The sequence below is a fragment of the Podarcis raffonei genome, chromosome 8 (assembly GCF_027172205.1).
Source record: "Podarcis raffonei isolate rPodRaf1 chromosome 8, rPodRaf1.pri, whole genome shotgun sequence".
NCBI lineage: Eukaryota > Metazoa > Chordata > Lepidosauria > Squamata > Lacertidae > Podarcis > Podarcis raffonei.
In genome coordinates, this window is record NC_070609.1 from 61,286,294 (window position 1) to 61,305,886 (window position 19,593).

The following is a 19,593-nucleotide window of genomic DNA, read 5'->3' on the forward strand; positions in this document are numbered from 1 at the left end:
TAAATACCTTTAAAATTCATGCTGTGCAAAATTAGGTGTAATGCACGCCAGTCCGTGGCTTCGTTTACCAGAATGCTTCTTCTTTCTTTCTTTCTTTTAAAAAAGGTAGCAAACAACGAATAAATATGTATAATTTAAACATGAACCTCTATCAATATAGATGTACTGTATAGCAAAAGGAAAACAACCATACTTTGCTTCAAGAATAATGTTTTTCTCTTTTTTGAACACTTTATAAATGCTATCGAGTGTATCTTTCCATATAATTTACATTATTCAGATGTTAAAAGAAAACCTTTTGACCTAGAAAAGAAATATACAATATTATTTTATATATTTATATATATATTTATATATTTATAGGTACCACTTATACTTGGAGCATATTAGGTACAAAAAAAAATTCACCCTTGATAAAAACGTTGAAGAAGAAGAAATGGCATTGTCCACAATCACATTTTCCATATGAGGATTCTGAAATCTGTACAATATATATATATACATCGACGTTTCAATGTGAAAATAATATAGCCTGAAAGTTCACGATGGGTGCCACCCCTGCGGTTGTGGGGGTGCGATAGATAATTCCAACAAAAGGCATATCCAGAAGGAACATCCTATGGTCCCCATTTGGCAAGGTAGCCTACAACCAGATTCACAAGACACGTCCCAGAGAAAGAAAAGTAGCTCTCTTTGTGGATAACAGCAGGTGGTGTGGTAGGGCTCCACTGCTGCTCTGACTTCTGCCCGACTGAGTCTCAGCACCACACTGGGACAGAGAAGAGGAGGGCCTTAGTGGCGGTGGTCAGATCAGTGCAGTGTAAACGTGGCAGAGCGAATCCAGGGCTCTTGCAGCCTGTTTGCACCACACTGACCTTGCCACCGGTTTGCCCCTTCTCCACTCCATCCCGATATGCCGTAGCAACTCAGTTGGGTGGAGGCGAGGTGAGCAGCGTAGCAGCGCCACTCCATCAGTTGCTGCCTGTGGAAAGTTCAAGCAAAGCCAAGCTGGGAGGACTGCTGGTCCACACCAGCCATAAGAACTAAGGGAAGAAAGGCCAGCCTGGGCGAAGACAGGCTGAACAATCTGGACTATGGATATTGGAAGTGCTGAAACAAGGTATCGGATCCCTGAAACAGAAGTGATTTTGGACATCACAGGAAGTGCCACCACCTAGCTGCTCAAGCAACTTGCGCATAAAGCTGGTAGCAATTCCATGCAACAGCCAAAGGGAAACTCACACAGGAGAAGCTGGTCTGCATTCTCCAGGTGAATCCTCTCCTTCAAACATTAACCAGCCAGATGCACAACCAACTAATGGACTGTGGCACGTCTTGTTCAAGCCCATTCTTAGATTTGCTTGAATGTCTCCTCAGCTGTAAGGGGGTTGTTGTTGTTGTAAAAAAGGAAAACATATACATACTTCATTAATATAATAATAATTATTCTTATTTTAAAAAAACCAAATTAATGCAAAAGTGCTTCAAAGTACTCAGAGGGCTAAAAATTTACAGGGTGAGAACGACCAGCACACTTGAATCACCATGGAAAAAGTGCACTAGAATTAGTTAATAAATGCTTAATTAAACTGTCTTGTTAATGCATGCAGCTCAAGGCATCGGAGGGATGCACAGCAACTAAACCCCAATTTACACAAAGTTCCAAACACTTACCACTGCGTTTTAACCTTCATATTTTACCAGTAACAACAGCTGATTATGCACCTCTATTAAACACTGTACAGTTATACAACGAAAGAGAGAAGTCGTTCAGGCCAAGAGTGACACCCCAGAGTTAAAGTAAAAATTATGTGCCAAGAAAAGAAACTAAAAGGGGAGCTTTAAGGCGGGTTTTTTGTTTGTTTGTTTTGGACAGTTTTCCTCAAAGCCAAGTACAATTGTCATTGTGGTTTGGGTGTGTGTCAAAAGCAAATGCTACTGCTTTTCCAATTCACACACATAGAGAAGATGGTCCTCTGGAGACTTCCCGTGTGTTTTACTGAGATGGAGCTTAACGGCATGCTTGCTTGCAAAAGTCCTGTTGCAAAGTTTACACTGGTAGGAGGTCCCTATTTCTTCCTCCGGCGAAGGTGCCAACAGTTTTTCAGAGGGTGGCTTTGTTTGTGCTATCTGATTGTTAATCTGTTCACTGGACAGTTTGGACAAGTCTCGTAGCCTAAAACCTAGATGCGATTCAAGGTGACTGATGTACGTCGAAGGAGTTCTGATTTGGGAAGCACAGTCGTTGCAAAAGAACACCGGGTGCCCAGTGTCCAAATTTTTAAGGAACTTTGTCCCCCCTGTCCTTCGGAGCTGGTATTTCACATTGGCCAGCCAGTGGCTAATAGTGGTCATTGAGAGCCCCGTAAACCTGGAAATGTGCATCCTCTCCTGAGGGCTCAAGTCCGACATGATGTATTTCCCCTCCGATGTCTGCCGCAAGCTGGCTGCAAACTGTGCCTGAAGAATGAGCAAATGCTGAGGGTTCCAGTTGGACTGGCGCCCCTTCCTCTTCTGAGCCGGGGTCGCCTCTTCCGGTTCCTCTATTGTAGTCCCGTCAATGTCAGATTTCTCAGAGATGCTGGAAGGCGTGGAGGATTTTGATGTGTGACTTTCTGTCAGGTTCTTCAGCATATCAGAGATATCTGACAAGGCATTCTCGCGTAGCGGCGAGTTTGACATGAATGACACAACCGCAGATGTCTTTGCCGTTGTCACTGTAGATGAAGAGGATGCTGAAGACACCGATGTGGATGACAAAAGCGCTGAACCCAAAGAGCAGCTTTTGTCACTCTTCCCTTTCGTCAAATCTATGGGCTGGTCATTGTTGACGTGATAAAAATAACGGTCTAAGTGGTCTGGCTTCTTGGACTGCAGAGGTGGGGTGGCCACAGCTGCCTTTTCCGCTAGGCTGTTGCTCATTTTAAAAAGCATGCTCATTGGGTCAAGGGCAGGCAAGGAAGGCTTAGCTGCCTTCCCAAGATGAATATTCATGACAGACTGCAATGCACTTAATGGGTTTACAAATGGCTGCTCTGGAGGGTGGTCGGTGATAATAGCTGTGCTGCTGCTCAAGGAACTTGTGATGTTCTTGACCAGCTCCTTACCATTTTCAACTGGTTCTCCTGTTGGGCTGTCTTTGCAGCTCTCCCTCTGTGAAACAGGGCTATTCTGTTGGCTTTTGAACCCAATGTCATTGGAAGTGTCCATCTTGAGGGACTCGCTGACTTCGCTGCTACATGGCGAAGGTGTTGCTCTCTTCATCGGAGACAGCTTCCCTGCTTCAGGCTCCTTCATTTTCTCTTCAACTTTGGCCACTTTCTCGGTTACTTTCTTGACCAGCTCTTCCATGGCATGGAAGTTGGTTTTTGGCACAGGGGATGTCTGACTGCTGGGCGGGGACACCAAAGGTTGGCTTTTCGTTGGCGATACTATTTCAGCATTTCCAAACATCGGCTTCAAAGGAGTACTTTTCCCCGACGAACCGAGGGACAACTTCATCATGTTGGGCAGCTGGTAGGCAGCATGAATACTGGGATAGCCACCCCAACTGGGTGTGCCATTCTGGGCTTTGTTAATAGCTGACGTGACCGTGTTTTCTAAAGATTTCAAGATATCCAGTCCCCCTTTGGGACTCTCTTCCAAATCATTTTCAGTCAAATAATGATATTTTGAGGAGATGTCATACTTTTCCTCATCCTCACTTGATTTTTCCTTGTCTTTCATCTTCTCATCAGCAATGATTCTGTCCTTATCAACTTCTTTCTTTACCTCCATGTTTAATTTTGGGGAGATGCTAGAGGGCGTGTTGGAAGGAGACGTGAAGGTGGTGGCTGCCAGGGGCACGGACTGTACTTTCTCATCAAGCAAAGCCGTGATCGTTGGCGTGACGGGGGCCTCTATGATAGGCTTCCCTTTCTTCATGGCAGAGTTGGTGACCTTAATGAAATGTCCTGTCACCATCATGTGGGCAGTGAGCTCCTGCAAAGTATCATGGGAACTCCCACATTCCATGCACTTAAGAATTTGAGATTTCCTTGCTTCAAAATGCCAAGCATAGCTGGCACCGTTCTGGTGTCCATAGCGATTATTCGGTGTGATGTAAGGATTGGAATTCTTTTGAAGTGCATCACTGGCATCAGAAATTGTTGCTTTTGGTGTCCCACCAGTGGAGTCTGGAGAACTTGGAAGTTCTAGCTCCAATGATGTTTTCTTTCTTGGGGCTGGGATTATTTTTGCTGCTACAGGGGTTACGGGTTCCTTCAGAGGCACTTTTTGGTAATGTTTTGTTTTGATCATGTGCACACTCAAGTCTTGAAGCGACTCAAATGAATGGCCACAGTACATACACTTTAAGACTTTCTGAGCATCTTCTTTCCCTTCCATTTCGAGCAAAGAGCGCTTACGAGGCTTGGACCACCTTTTAGGGTTATTGTTATCTGTTTCGTGGTTGTCATCCCGGTAATGTCCCGTTTCATTCATGTGCACCGTTAATTCCACTAATGTGTCATAGGCAGCGCTGCAGTCTTTACAGCGGAATTTACTGGCCCCAGTAAATATGGAGCCATAAAGTTTGCTGCTTTGTCTATACAACTGGACTGTGCTAAAAAGGCTAGGCTCAGGAAGGATCCTGTTCTGCGAGACCTGCTGCAGTGTCTTTGCCATGGCCGTCTGATGCCAGTCAAAGCTGCCGCTCCCACAGCTGCTGCTGCTACTGCTGCTGCTGCTACTACTCCCATTGTTCTTCTCAGAGGTTGGCTGGTGGAGATTCAAGTTCAGGTTGGACCAGTAGGAGTTGGAGAGGAAGTTATTGTAGACTGCTTTCATCTGCTCCAAGCTGTCCGAGACAACAGACTCCTCCAGCTGGATGGAGACCTCTTTGCTCTCCTCCTCATTCTTGATGGAGCTGCTTTCAAAGTCGGCCATGCGATCACTGGTTTCGCTGATGTGCGACTCGCTGTCCATCTCATGGCTGGAAAACTCGGCAGCTGGAGAGTTCTGGTAGCTCTGGCAGTTCTTAGTGAAGTCCTTCTCCGGACAGGCATATTTGGCAGAAGGTTCTCCATCGATCACGTTGTCGTCGGGTTCTAGGTCATCTTCTGCCATTGCTGCTGCCTTCAGTTCATCCGAAACGTAAGCTAGCAGGGTAAAAAAGAGGAAGGAAAAGCAGAGAGAGAAAATTGGCGTTAGCAATTGCTGGTCTCATGTTATATATCAGCAGCTGGCATATTTCACTCAAAGAACCACATTTATTTATTAAAATTAAACAGTTAAAATTTAGTGTTTCTTCCAAGCAAGAGGACGGGGGGGGGGGAGAGAGAAATCTGCTCTTCGAACATAATTTGCCACCTTATTCTTCTCAAGGGGCAACAGCTTGAAATTAAAACTAAATTTGAAATTAATGAAGCACATTCTGGAGGTGGCATTCATTTCTAAAGTAATAAATTACTTGTATCAACCTCAGAGACAGCAGTTCCTGTCTGTCAATTAATATGTCTTATGCTTCTCCTACCCCTAATGTATTTCTTAACAGACAGATTCACAATTTAAATTAAGCCAGATTTTTTTTTACTCATTACATTTTTGAGAACCAATCTTTAATAAAACATAAAAACATCAATAAAGGGAAAAATCTCACAAACAACAACAACAAAAGTGCCTCAATTACAAGAAAATTAAAAGCTCATATTTGCATGTTGGGGCTGCTTAGAAAGGCAGGGATTACATTGAGAGTGAGGGCTTAGCCGCAGAAGGCGTTTTGAGCCCAGAAGCAGCGACACGTTCAAACCTTTTTACATCCTCATTTTGCTCTGGGTTTTGGAGTTCTGAATTTCCTGATACTTTTTCCAGAACGTAAGCCATGAACCATTAGAGCCCTTCATGCTCCCAGTTTCTTAATTTCTAAATTTTGTACAAATTGCCACACCTTATTTTTGTGATTGCATTTTTATTATTGTAAGCTGTTTTTATCCCCCCTCCAAATAAATAAATAAATAATGTTGTTGATTTGTTAGCAAAACAAAAAATGCAAGGAAAATTTATGGTTCACATTTTTTATTCTTTGTTTTCTTTCTTTTTAGGTTATGTTTGTTGCTTTTTTGGTTTAAACCGTTTTTCATATTGTGTTTCAATGCCTTGGGACCTTAGGGTGAAGGACAAGTAATAAATTATGATTATGATTGTTAATTATAGTAAGTATTAGGTACTTACTAGGTAAGTAATAGGAAGTACAAGAGTAGTCAACAATCAGTAATAAGGGCTTCCTGGAAGACTTGAAGTCCTGAGTTTCTTTTTTCTTCTTAAATAGGAATTAATTTTGGATAGGGAAAAGCTAGGAGGGGACATCAGGTGAATCAATGTGGAAATATTACCCTAACAGAGATCCAACATCTCTATTACTTGTGCTACAAATGTCCAATTACTATTGCAAAGACTTCTTGACATGAAGCAAGAACAAGGAGAATGACAGCAGAAGCGAGATTGGGAAAATTTGTATGCTGCCCTTATTCTTCCAGAATAAATATATACAAGATCTTCCAGTGGACATTACAAATGTCAAAGTGTTTGCTCTTTAGACTACTTTGTCAATATTTACTCGCCATAAGCTACAGGGGAAGCCAACAGAGATCCTGCACTGCACTGTGTTTTCTTTCAAGGATGAGAAATGGTGGTCTGAGGTTGCACTAAGGTTTTTGGTGACTCAGGTGGCTATTTAAAATCATTAAATTTCCTTCTCTCATACTACGAGAACTTGGGATCATCTAAAGAAGCTGAATGCTGGGAGATTCAGGACAGGCAAAAGAAAGTACCGTATTTTTTGCTGTATTAGACTCACTTTTTCCCTCCTAAAAAGTAAGAGGAAATGTGTGTGCGTCTTATGGAGCGAATGCAGGCTGTGCAGCTATCCCAGAAGCCAGAACAGCAAGAGGGATTGCTGCTTTCACTGCGCAGCTATCCCTCTTGCTGTTCTGGCTTCTGAGATTCAGAATATTTTTTTTCTTGTTTTCCTCCTCCAAAAACTAGGTGTGTCTTGTGGTCTGGCGCGTCTTATAGAGCGAAAAATATGGTGCTTTCTCGCACAGCGCAGAGTTGAAACTATGGAACTTGCCCAGTGGTGGCCACCAATTTGGATGGCTTTAAAAGAGGATTAGAAAAATTCATGGAGGAGATGGCTATCGATGGCCACTAGCCATGACTGCAATGTTCTACCTCTGCTGTTGGAAGCAGAATGCCTCTAAATCCCAGTTGTGGGAAAAGTGCTGCTGTGCTTGGGCTTCCATTTGTGGGCATCTGGTTGGACACTGTGAGGACAGGAAGCAGTGCTAAATGAGCCACTGGCCTGATCCAGGAGGCTCTTCTTATGTCCTTATGTCCTGAAATCCCACCAGCATGGGTGTGCTGGCTGGGACTGTTGGGAGTTGTAGTCCCACACCTCGGAAGGGCATTGGGTTGGCCAAGGCTGCCATAAGAGATCCCCAGTGGAACAGACCAGCTGTCCAACTAGTTCAGCATCTTGTTCCAAAGTGATCAAAGAGGTACTTCTGGAAATCCCTAGAGAAGGGTTTGAAGGTAACACCTCTCCACTGTTGTTGCCTATCCAAAACAGTTGCTACTCAGCCTCTTGATAGATCTGTTCCTCATTAATTTAGCCAGCTGACATTTCCACTAGGCCTGCCTCCCTGCCCTGCTGTTCTTCACAACCAGACAACGCAACCAGGGAAAAGATATGCATTCAGATATCTTCAACTATTTTCAGACTCAAATCATAGCAAATGAGACGTGCTACTCTACATATGTACAGGTAGTAGAATCAACGGATTCTGTAATTAGGAATCTACATGGGATCCCCATGTTGGAATTTGCAAGAGTATCAGAAGTGTATTGAATACTGTGTATGTATGTGTGTGTGTGCTTGGTTGGGTGGGTGGATTGCAGGCAGACTTACCCCAAAGACTGATGGATTGATAGCAATGCTTATTACTCTGTTCACCAGAAACATTGGGAACATTAATTTTGAATGGGTTGATTTGATTCATGCTTTACAACCGCTGCTAACTCCTGGTTCTTTTGTATGAAGTCTTTCTGAAGCCAGCAGAAATGTGAGTAAGTCACATTAACTGCTTCACTGCCCTGAACCCCACCACTCTAAGAATCCTTCATAGCCTTCTTCAAGAATTAGGTATCACACATTCGAAGGTTATACAGAAATGGTCTACAAGCACCTAGTCCCACACTTGATGTTGCTGTCCCCATCTCCCCCTGCTCATCCCACACATTGAGCAGAAGTTCTGTATTCAGCTAAACATGTGTGGTCTCCTCCTTGGGAACTTCTACCCAACACATGGAGGTCGGTGTGTGTGTGTGTGTGTGTGTGTGGAGTTGGCAGGGAGTGGCATGCAACACATTCCTCCTTCTCGTTGTTTCAAAAGTCTCTCCACCAAGCACTCCTTTGTCCCCTTACAATATGGCTTCCATCCTTCACACTCCCTAAACCTGCCAACATTATATTGACTAGTATCATTGTTGTTGTTATTGTTAATTACCCACCCTTCACTCTATGGTCTCAGGGTGGGCAACAATAATAACAACAACATGCTATCCTTCTATACAATCCCACCTCTCCAAATGACCTTCTTGATATTTATGGCAGGATTCAGGCACAAAAACAGTTTATTTTCATGTTCAGGTCTGAGTCAGTTCTCAAACCATGCTTTGTTGGGGGCTAAAAAGTCAGTCTGAAGCCACCTTTCAAATCACAGTTTGCACTAATTGCAATTTGAAAGATCATTGACAGACCACACTACTATGATTGGGGCAGCACCCTCAAACTCAATTCATGTTTTTCCATCAGGCTGCTTCGTCAGGAAAGATGAGAAGAAGGCCTTGTTCCAACAGGTCTGCCAAAAGACCAGCTCCATCAGGTAACTCCTACCCTAAAATGTTTCTATGCCAGTTGGTCATTATAAAAGCTGCTATTTAAGAACTGGTACTTGAGTTTGCTTTCCCCCCCTTCCCTCCTTGTCTCCTTTCCCTTGTGTGTCATTTTTACATAAATTGTAAGCTTGCCTGCTTGTTTTACCTGATTGTACATAAACCACTCTGGGAGCCATTTTGGCTGAAGAGCAGGGTACAAACACTTTAAGTAATAATGGCGCAAAAACAGCACCACAACTGCTATTAGACTCATCCAGCAAAGCCACCTGTCAGAATTGAAGGGAGCTGTAGTCCAACAACATCTGGAGGGCTCCAGGCTGAGTGAGGGCCAGTATTCATTTCCAAGAGTCTGCATCATGGAGAGTTGGGTGAACTTGAGCAGCTCTTCTCATGAATCCATATGCAAATCCATATTTGGATATGTGTTTAAATGCATATTTCATCACAAAATATTTTAATGTGTATTATATCTCAATGTATGCATTTCTAAATATATTTTAGCCTAAGATACCCTATAGTTTTACATATTCCAGTACATTTTCAATCGATAATGGCACTGTGAAATTCAGAGAAGTGTTGGAGCGTTAGATTGCAATCTGTATACTAGTCCAGGAACTGAAAATTCTCCTCCATCCTCATCTCCAGGTCAAGTTGCTTCTCCTTTTCCAACATTGCAAAAATAAGGCCCTTCCTCTTCCCTGTCCTCTTGGCAATACAGAATAGAATAGAATAGAATAGAATAGAATAGAATAGAATAGAATAGGTTCATGCTCTGTATCTCCTATCTTCTTCTCTCTTCCACTGCCCCATCTTAATTCTCACCTCTCTCCAGACCTTTCACTCTGATGACAAAAATCACTCCTCTCATAGCCCAGGGCATGCCCATCATTAAAATTGCCTTCCTGCCTGCTCCCAGAACTGCCACAAATTTCTCACCCTCCCTTTGGAGCCCTCTGTGGCCTCGTTCCCTGCCACCTTCAGACCTAGAACTCATATTACCTCTTCTTCCAGCTGCACCACATTCAGCATCTAAATGTCTCTCTTTTCCTTTCTAATGGAAGCTACGGCATAATTGTGAGGCTGCACCAACTCTTCCTCCTCAAAGCTCACTTTGGCACAAACCCTTAACCCCAATGCCCTCACTGCATCTATGCTCCATCCCCTGAAAAGAAGATGACTACCTGAAGCACAGAGATCACACAGATTATAGCATAAGTAGTTGGGATGTGACAAATGTGCCTCCACATCCTGTCAAAGGTGGGAGCAGCATTGTATACATTTGAGTTCTTCAGTTTCAGATCTTCAGTTGTCGCTTGGACTAAAAACACCATCATCCCTAGCCAGCGCAGCCAATTGTCAAGGATGCTGGAAATTGTAATCCAACAATCTCTGGGGTCCCAAGGCTGAAACTAACTGGTCTACAATGACTAGCAGTGGCTCACCAGGATTTTACACTAACCCTACCTGGAGAGGTAGGGGACTGAATCTAGGAACTTTTGCAAGCAGAGCCTCTGAGTTGCAGCCATGCCTTGGGCGTATTTAACAAGCCAGATCCCATGATTTCTGATTGGTACTGCAAGTCAAATGTGTTAATGCTATGCGTTCAAATAAGACAATTACACAGATGAGGATACAATGGGAGTGATAACAGAAAACGTGTTTTCTTCTATTATAGCAGTTACCATCCCCCCAAACACAGAACTCTGCAAATTTATGTTATGCATCTAATTTCCCTTTCAATCCCTTCCATCTTTGTTTTGATGTATTCAAGAGAAGGAGTCCAAATTCTTATGCCTGAAGCCACCCAGGCTGAGAAAGTTTAGAGCCTGTTCTTGTTGTCTCTCACACATATCGCTCAGTAACACATCGCTTGATGGCTAATCACTGGAAAACTTGGAGCTGAATGTGTAAGCCGCCTCAAATGAAAAGTGTGTGGTATGAAGTGACACAAGTTGATTCAACTGTTCATTTTAGGGTGCTTGATTTGTAACTGCAAATGATCGGTTGTAGTTTCTGACCTCTTTGAAAACACAATTCTATTTGAGTGCAGATTTGACAGGGCACGGGGGTTGTTTGTGATGTGGAATGTACACCTATAGTCTTATTTTATTTTTGCATAATCTAGGTCACATCCAAACCATTCATTTAAAGCACTTTTATACAACTGTTAACAGTCATGGGGGATCCTGGGATCTGTAGTTTAAGGGTGCTCATAGACACACACACCCCAAGCTACAATTCTTAGCAGCCTTAACAAGCAGCAGTTCCTGGGATTCTCCATAACTGTTCAGCCTGGTTCCAGGCACCACTGTGTGTGGGTTACCCACTGGGGGTGGCATCTCCCTTGCCCTCTCATGAGGTCTTGCAGGGTGGCGTTGTTCTGTAGGATCTCGTGAGAAGGAGAAAGGGTAAGGCCTTCAAAGGCTTCACTCACATGTGCTTAGGGCCATGTTGCCCCTAGTGAGCTTCCCATCCCACCCTCCCTCAATATTAGTATTTCACCTAACTACTTGGGTTGCTGGTTGACAGGGTCAGAAATGAATTTTTCTCCCAACCTTAACTGCCCTCTTGACTGGTTTCCCCCCTACCATTCCCTCAATGATTTCAGGCTTACTCTTGCTAGATAATGGTTAGACTTCTGCATATTGGTGGAGATGTCATGAGGCAGGATCAAAATAGTGAACGAAGCCCCCCTGTGGCAAGGGGATAGATTGGCCATGGCATGCCCTAAACTCAGGTTAGGGCCCCTGCATGGCTGGAATCTCTCACCCTGGTCACCCAGTGAGATGCTGGGCATCTGGCTCAGGTGGTTGAGGTGCTTCCTAACCCTGAAAGAGGTTGAGGTGTTTCCTAACCCTGACAGAAGACCATTCTGACAGCAAGGGTTGGTGGAATGTAGAACGATACCACTATCCTGCTGCCATGCCAACCCCACTTTCTGCTGTAGTCAATCACGATTTAGTCTGATTCTTACACAACTCTATGTACTGTCCTGTATATTTCACTGTTATCACAGGGCCACAGATTGCCACCTTCATGGGCAAAAGTAACTTTCTAAGTCCTGCAACTATCACATTTTGCCCTATTGCCCCTAAGCTAGGTTGTTGCCTTTGGATACCGTGGAGAACTCTGTCCGCAGCTGTCAGTTCATCCAGCTTCCTTAAATGAAATTGGAAAAGGGAAGCTATCTTTGCCTTTCACTTCAGGCAGCGTATCTCCTCAGGTTGGTCCTGTTGGTTAAAGGACTTCTTTCTCTGAACACACCACTATTCAAGTTAGTACAATATGCTCAGATTTCTTTCTGTGTGTGAAAGAGAGAAGCAGAGAAACACAGCAGAGAAACCGAGGCACACTACATGAATTTGTATGACAACATTTGTATAAGAGCGTTAGCCCAGGTCTCTCACTCTCTGGTGAGTTCAGCTGGTACACATACTAACAGTAATGAACTACCTGTTCTGGAATCCTTCTGGGCCCAAGATTGTTCTTCTGGTTTTAGAAGTAGGGTCAAAAGAGGCAGTAAAAAGGTTGTTAATGGTGGATATGTAAGAATAATTACCTCTTCCCCTAAAAAAGAAGGTTGAGTGCACATCTTTTGGGATTCCATGTTTATAAAACCTGGCTTTTGAGGGGTTGTAGATAGGTTAACATGCAAGTTTGGGAATTCTGACAAAGGTTGCTATCATCATAGTTGCTTTCTATCTTCTACCCTTTGGGGCCAATAAAGCAGCAATTGAAATGCCGTGTAAATTCTACCATGATATGAACACAATCATGACCCTATTTATTACTATTTCACATTTGCAGAACAAAGCCAAAATATTGGAATCCTTCCCTCAACTTCATTGAAATGTGTACATGTGTCATGCGCGCAGTCGCCTGGAAAAGTTTCCAGACTATGTGGATTTTTGCAAAGCCCAAACAAGCGATTCCTTATTGATTTAGTGACTGAAACCTTGGACACACACTGCTTAGATTTGGAATCAAATTGAGGATTCTGCACAGTGCCATCAATTTGCACTCGCTCCAAGATCTGGCCCAGTAGAGAGTCTGTGCTCTGGGCTGTATATGCTAACTGATTAGAGTGGGAAGAATAAGGCTATGAATCATACCTTTTTCATTTTAAGAAGAATATTTGGCTAGGTTTTCAGGAGGCCTCTGTCTCTGGAAAATATGGCACATTAAAAACTACCACTGCACAAAACTTCATTTTTATATGTTAGCTGTGCTCTATAGGGATATCAGACTATAGCTTCTAAACTTCTTCTAAGCTGAGAGGAAAGCAGGAACCGGGGGAAATAAAAAATTACTGAGAAAGAAATATTCAGCCTTCTTCCATTCCTCCCTTATCCTACACTATCAAGACCAGTCCTACCATTAGGCAAAATGAGGAAGCTGCATAGAAATGTCATGAAAATTGTTACCAAAGGTTCCATCTGCACTAACCATTTTAAACAGTAACATAACACTTTAAAGAGTCACAGCTTCCTTCAAGGAATCCTGGGACCTGCGGACTATTTAAGGTGCTGAGAGTTGTTAAGAGGCCCCTATCAATATCTCTTCCCAGAGAACTCTGAATTTTTTTTCTTTATTTCCCCCCAAAAAACTAGGTGCGCCCTATGGGCCGGTGCACCCTATGGGGCGAAAAATACGGTAAATGATTGAGTCAGAATGATATACAGTAAGTCCGCAACCTACGTGGGTGCTAGGTTCTGAGGATCGCGCCTAAAGCCAAAATCGGGTATAGTCAAAACACATTGGGTTCAATGGTGGGTGGGATTGCCAAAGTCATTTTTCTGGAACCTTGCCCCCCTTTTTATTTTTAAAATTCTGCCACACATGCAAAGCTGAATGCACACAAGTTAAATGTGCATAAGTTGCAGGCTTACTGTAAACACCAAATCTATCTAGCCTACTAAGCTGAAAACAGATTATCAAGATCCTTCACAAATGATAAGGTAGGAAGGAATTGCTAGTATTTTTGTGTGCCAGGGGAAGGCAAGAATTAATAAATAATCACATGCTTCTTGGGGGTCAAAGTACTAGGGATTCCAATACCAGTTGCTGGAAACCACAGGAGGGGAGAGTGCCCTGGTGTTCAGGTTCCCCTTGGGACATCTGGTTGGCCACTGTGAGCACAGAATGCCAGACTAGATGGACCATTGGCCTGCTCCAGAAGGTTGTTCTTATGTTCCAGTGGATTCACTCCCCCTCTAGAGCACTGATTTGTCCCACCTAATACAGTGGTACCGCAGGTTAAGTACTTAATTCGTTCCAGAGGTCCGTACTTAACCTGAAACTGTTCTTAACCTGAAGCACCACTTCAGCTAATGGGGCCTCCTGCTGCTGCCACACTGCCAGAGCACGATTTCTGTTCTCATTCTGAAGCAAAGTTCTTAACCCGAGGTACTATTTCTGGGTTAGCGGAGTCTGTAACCTGAAGCGGCTGTAACCTGAAGCGTATGTAACCCAAGGTAGCACTGTAAATATTTTTGATAAACCTAAAGAACACCAAGCTTTTCAGCGAGTACCATTTCCACATACAGAAGAAGCATTTCTTGGAATAGGAATATTTCTGGGGTTTTTGTTTTTTTAATAAAAGATCGGTGACAGGTGGTTCTTCACCCACACACCCAAGAGTATGCTTCGGAGACCCACCCATTAGATGCACTCTGCTCGGGCTACCCAAAATTCCTCTTGGTGCAAGTTTTTCAGTAAGCAGGAGGAAGAGTAGATAAATGTGTCACCAAATCTGTCTTCTGAACTGATTCCAGAAATACCAAATGCCATCACTTCCCATTTCATGCCTGTCTTTGGGTGGCATGTTTTAATCACTCTGGAAAATGCCAGTCCACTGAAGGAAACGGATATAAGGCCAACAGCCAACCTTAGCATGTAAGCAGACCCAAGAATCAGGGCACTCAATATGCCTCTAATTATTATGATTCTTCACAAGATGTTCAGAAGAAACTTTAGTTTCTTCCATCCAAATCAGAAAGGGACATTCAGATCATTTTGCTTCTAGACTCTCTCACCACTGTCATGTTTGGAATGGCAGAACTGAGACGTGAAAGGCAAGCAGCAAAATGACCCTTTAAACTTCTCAGGACTCTTGCGTCTAAATGAAATTCATGTTCTGTCCACCATCACCCCACTCCAGCCCAGCCAATTGCCCCACAATTTCTGCTCATTTATAGTATTTGGAAACCTAAATGAGGCAAACTGGATGTCCACTTGATGTAATGGACATGAGGCAGGCGGGCACCTTTTCATTATACTGGCAAAAGACACATAAAGCAAGTTATCACACTTCCAAAATGATGAGGAACTAGTTCCACAGATAAAAAGTCATTTAGTCAGGGGACGATATGAACTCGGGAACTGGACATGCCGGCTGTATGACAAAACAATGCAATTATTATTATTATTATTATTATTAGTAGTAGTAGTAGTAGTAGTAGTAGTAGTATCCCTTCTCTTCATTCAAAGGTCCCAGAGTGGGTTACAACATTGAAACACAATATTAAAAACAGTTTTAAACAGTTTTAAACAACAAGAGGTACAGCATTCACAGAAAGCTATACAATAAAGGTGCTGTGGGAAGGGAGTTCCACAGCGTAGGGGCCACCACAGAGAAGGCCTTCTCCCAAGCCACCATCACTACCCATGAGGCTCTGAGGGTGGAATAACTACCAAGAGGGGCCCCTCAGCCAATCCCAGTGCCTGAGAAGGTCTGTAGGGAAGGCAGCAGTCTTTCAGGAAATTAGGATCATTTACGTTAATTTGTGTCTAAACCAGAATGGGAAGAGGGACGACCATACCTCCCAAGAGATAGAAGCTGTGTACATACCAACCCATTTTCAGTGCAAAAATGAAGTTTTTCTAAATCTGGGATTGTTCATGCTCATCCTCAGCATGTTGATTTCAATCTAGATTGAATCTTCCTATGTTCAGCTTCATTGAATGTTATGAGAGTGGGAGAAAGACTATCCGCTTTCTCTATGCCATGTGTAATTTTATTAATCATTAATGCATAATGTATATTTTGCTCTGTGGTTGAAATGACCATGATGGACAATACAGCAACAATAAACAATATATTATTATTAATTTTATATACTTCTATCCAGTCCCCTATTACTTGCCTTTACTCTAAGGTGAAAAGTCACCCTATGCCCTTGATTATTTTGGTTGCCCCTTTCTGAACCTTTTTCTAACTTAGCAATACCTTATTTGAGGTGAGGCAACCAGGTTTTTAAAGACAACCAGGAATGGGATGAAGATGTTGTTTCCTTCATGCCAACCACAGCTACCTCTATTTAAAATTTTAAAAAAGGTGTCCTCAGCACAATATGTGAAGAGAACACTTTACAGTTCCAGTTGTGAGCTTCAATGTCACAGAAGAAAAAGGCACTTGTCCAATGCCTTTCCCTTGCAAACACCCTCATCATGACCTGTGTTAATGAAGTTAATTGAATTTAAGATCAATAATGGTTAATTATTGCGATTTGACATTCTGAGATAAATGGCTTTAAGACGGAGAAATGTGTATGTGTGTGTGTGTATGAATGTTCACCAAAAGAAGGTTGAATGCATTAGAGCCTTAAGAGGGATCACGCAAGCCTCCCATTGATCCCTGGGACAATCTGATCGACTTAATCCCCTGATGAATGTGGGCTTTTTCACAGCTACAAGTAAATGTTCTACAAGACTACTCTAACCCTTGTCACTGACCAAATCTATATGAGCCGGAAATCCATTGAGATAGATTAAAGAGGGGCTGAGGATACAAGAGTGATGCTTCAAATAAAGGAGAAAGTTTATCATATTGACTATTTACGTGAAGTATAGAGTACACCATTATGAATCACAGAGGCTGGATTTTAGAGTAGTCTGATTACGCTGCATGGTGATGAAAAGGGTAGCATAGGCTCTAATGTCCTTAAAAATAAAATCCATGTCCATTTCACATGGTACCACCTCTTTTCCTGTCTTCAGATCCCACCTTCAAACACACCTGTTCCATGTGACCATTGGCCCATCAGTATAACACAGGGAACTAACTGCCTTAGACTGACCCAGACCAATGGTCTATCAGGCTCAGTACTGTCTACACGGATTGGCAGCAGTTCTCCAAGGTTTCGGACAGGAGTCTCTCCCAGTCCTACCTGGAGATGGCAGGGATTGAACCTGGGACCTTCTGAATGCAAAGCAGGTGCTCTACCACTGTGCTACTCATTCTTGACTGCAGCCGGTCTTTAAGAAAATGGCACTGGAGTTGCCAGGTCCTTCCCTCCCTACTTTGTTCCCTTCTTCCTCTTGTTGCTGTTAAGCTACTTGGGGCCAGGGCCCTGTCTATATTTGCTCACATAGCTTCAAAAGCTGACCTCTGCCTTAACCCAGGATCTGTTGCCTGGTTTAGAACATTTAGCATGGAATATCCATCAGTGGTTTTAAATATACACCCAGCATTATTCAGGACAGTCCTAGTTTCTGTACCTAAGGCTAGTCCATTGTCTAAGCATGACCTGAGTAATGGCCAGCTCTGCTCTCTCGTAAAGATGATTCACACATTCTTCTTCTTTTCTGTTTGTAACATCAAGTGATTATTATGGCTTTATTATTTCTAAAACTTATATCCTACCCTTCCTCCCAAAGGAGCCCTGGACAGCAAACACATCTATGGTGTGTGTGGGTGTGGGTGTACCATTTAAAATAAAATAGAAATATATTTACAGCAATTGAAATTACTATAAAATGTTCAAAACACATTTAAAAACAGCCATCAACAAATCATGTTCAGGTATCTAAAGGAAGAAAATACTGACTATGCCTGCTTAATGTCAATGGGCAAGGAATTCCAAAGTGAATCAGCCATTGTACAGTGAGGATATTGTGGTTCAAGCTTTGTGAGCTATACTTTATTGATACCAGCAACAAAAAATTGTGGCGTGGAGTCCTCCAGCTTACAGGCATACCCTCTTCCAGGAATTTCCATTTCATTCCATCACCAAAGTCGGCAAACATTCCATGTCCAATGAGCATGTTTAGTTTTCCTTGGCCTGGTTTTGGATCCTCCCTTCTGAATCTCACTTCCCCCCCAAAAAAACAACAACCAGATGATATCTCCTTCTTGTGTATGGATGGCACTGTCTCAGCTGTGTAAGGAGCCACACTCAAATAACAGAGAACATTACTGAACACTATTTAACTGAACGTCACAAAATGCTGAAAAGTGGCTTACAAATTCTGCCAATAAATAAATGAATACAGTGCAAGGCGACCCTTCAAGTGGAATAATTTTCAACATAATCAGTCGACACATTCGGGTACAAGTTATAAAAAGTTCAGAAATCAAAGGAAGACAAATCATGGGCAGTTAATATAGGTTTGAACTGGCTCATGGTTCCACCGAAGGTATTTTAGGATTAGATCAGCATACACAGAGAATAAGAAAGGCTCAAAAATGTGGGCTAGTCTCTTTCCTTCCTTCCTTCCTTCCTTCCTTCCTTCCTTCCTTCCTTCCTTCCTTCCTTCTTCCCTTTATTTTTTTAAACTGCCAGTAACCTACTTTCTTTCGAGATGCACCAAGTTTGCTTTGCTGACAGTTCCTCCCTGTGAAGGAAGATCCCGCCGATGTGTTCCGATTGGAAGTTGTACATGCACACTGAACAAGTTAAATGACCATTTACAAGATTTGTAATGACAAAGTAAACGTTGTCAAGGAAAGAAGAAAAAGAAGAAAAATATTCCTGATTGCGGAGTGCTGACAATAAGGCGATGCTGAAGAGTTCTGTCAAAATGTAAGATTATGCAAAAACACTATTGAGAACACTGCTAATCATCTGCTCTTGTCAATTACTTGAAGGGTATCTGACAGCATATTTACATTAAACACATTTCAGAAGCAAACTCCTTAATGCTCTACTGGAATATTTTTTCAGTGCCACGAGGAATCCTTGAAAGGATCCCTTTGCAGCAAGGCAGCATTAATGGCGTAACACAAAAGTCTATACCTGGCAGTTGAGTCCACTACTTTATGCAATTTACTGTTGGATTCAATTCCAAAGGATATGACAATTAGAAAGGACTTCTTTTTCTGCGATTGTTTTAGTGCAATGCCATCATTGGAGGTAGAACTTTACAAAATAACAATTCACAGGGGGGTGGTGGCAGAAAAGGTTTCTGCCCCAGGGAGCTTACAAAGTCACAGATTGACAGGGGAAGAAGAAAATAGGGATGGAGAGATAAGACTCTCAAACCAAAAGATTGCAGTTAGAAGAGACAGAAGGAACAAAAGCAAGAAAAGCAGTCAGTGATGAACAGTGGAATCTGTCAATTTTGGTTTTTACCTCATTTCCATTTTGTTGTAGCATTAAGTTCATTTCCCCACGTTTCTATAATGATTTGCAATTTAAAAAGTCATTGCAGAAATTTCTCAGCATTTGGTCTCAATTCCTCCTAATATACGCATTTTTATATGTATTTTCCCCAAAAATACACATTTATGCAAAGCAATTTTCTTAATGTAGGGTTGCCATATTTCAAAAAGCAAAAACCAGGACAACCCAAAGTGTCCTGAGCTTCTTCTTTTTAGGAAAACCCCCCTTTCTATTATTACAAAGACACCAAAAATGTGATTTATTTATTTTTTCAATT

At 42.5% G+C, this 19,593-nt stretch overlaps 1 protein-coding gene across 1 annotated transcript in view; it reads right to left on the reverse strand.

Annotated features, from left to right (window-relative positions):
• Positions 1–1,428: 1,428 nt before the first annotated feature.
• The window catches only part of TSHZ3 (teashirt zinc finger homeobox 3), a 114,888-nt gene continuing 96,723 nt past the window's right edge, over positions 1,429–19,593 (reverse strand). The window contains exon 2 of the mRNA XM_053400284.1: positions 1,429–5,138. Within this exon, the coding sequence (XP_053256259.1) occupies positions 1,936–5,138 (3,203 nt within the window). The 3' untranslated portion in view covers positions 1,429–1,935. The remainder of the gene's footprint in view (positions 5,139–19,593) is intronic.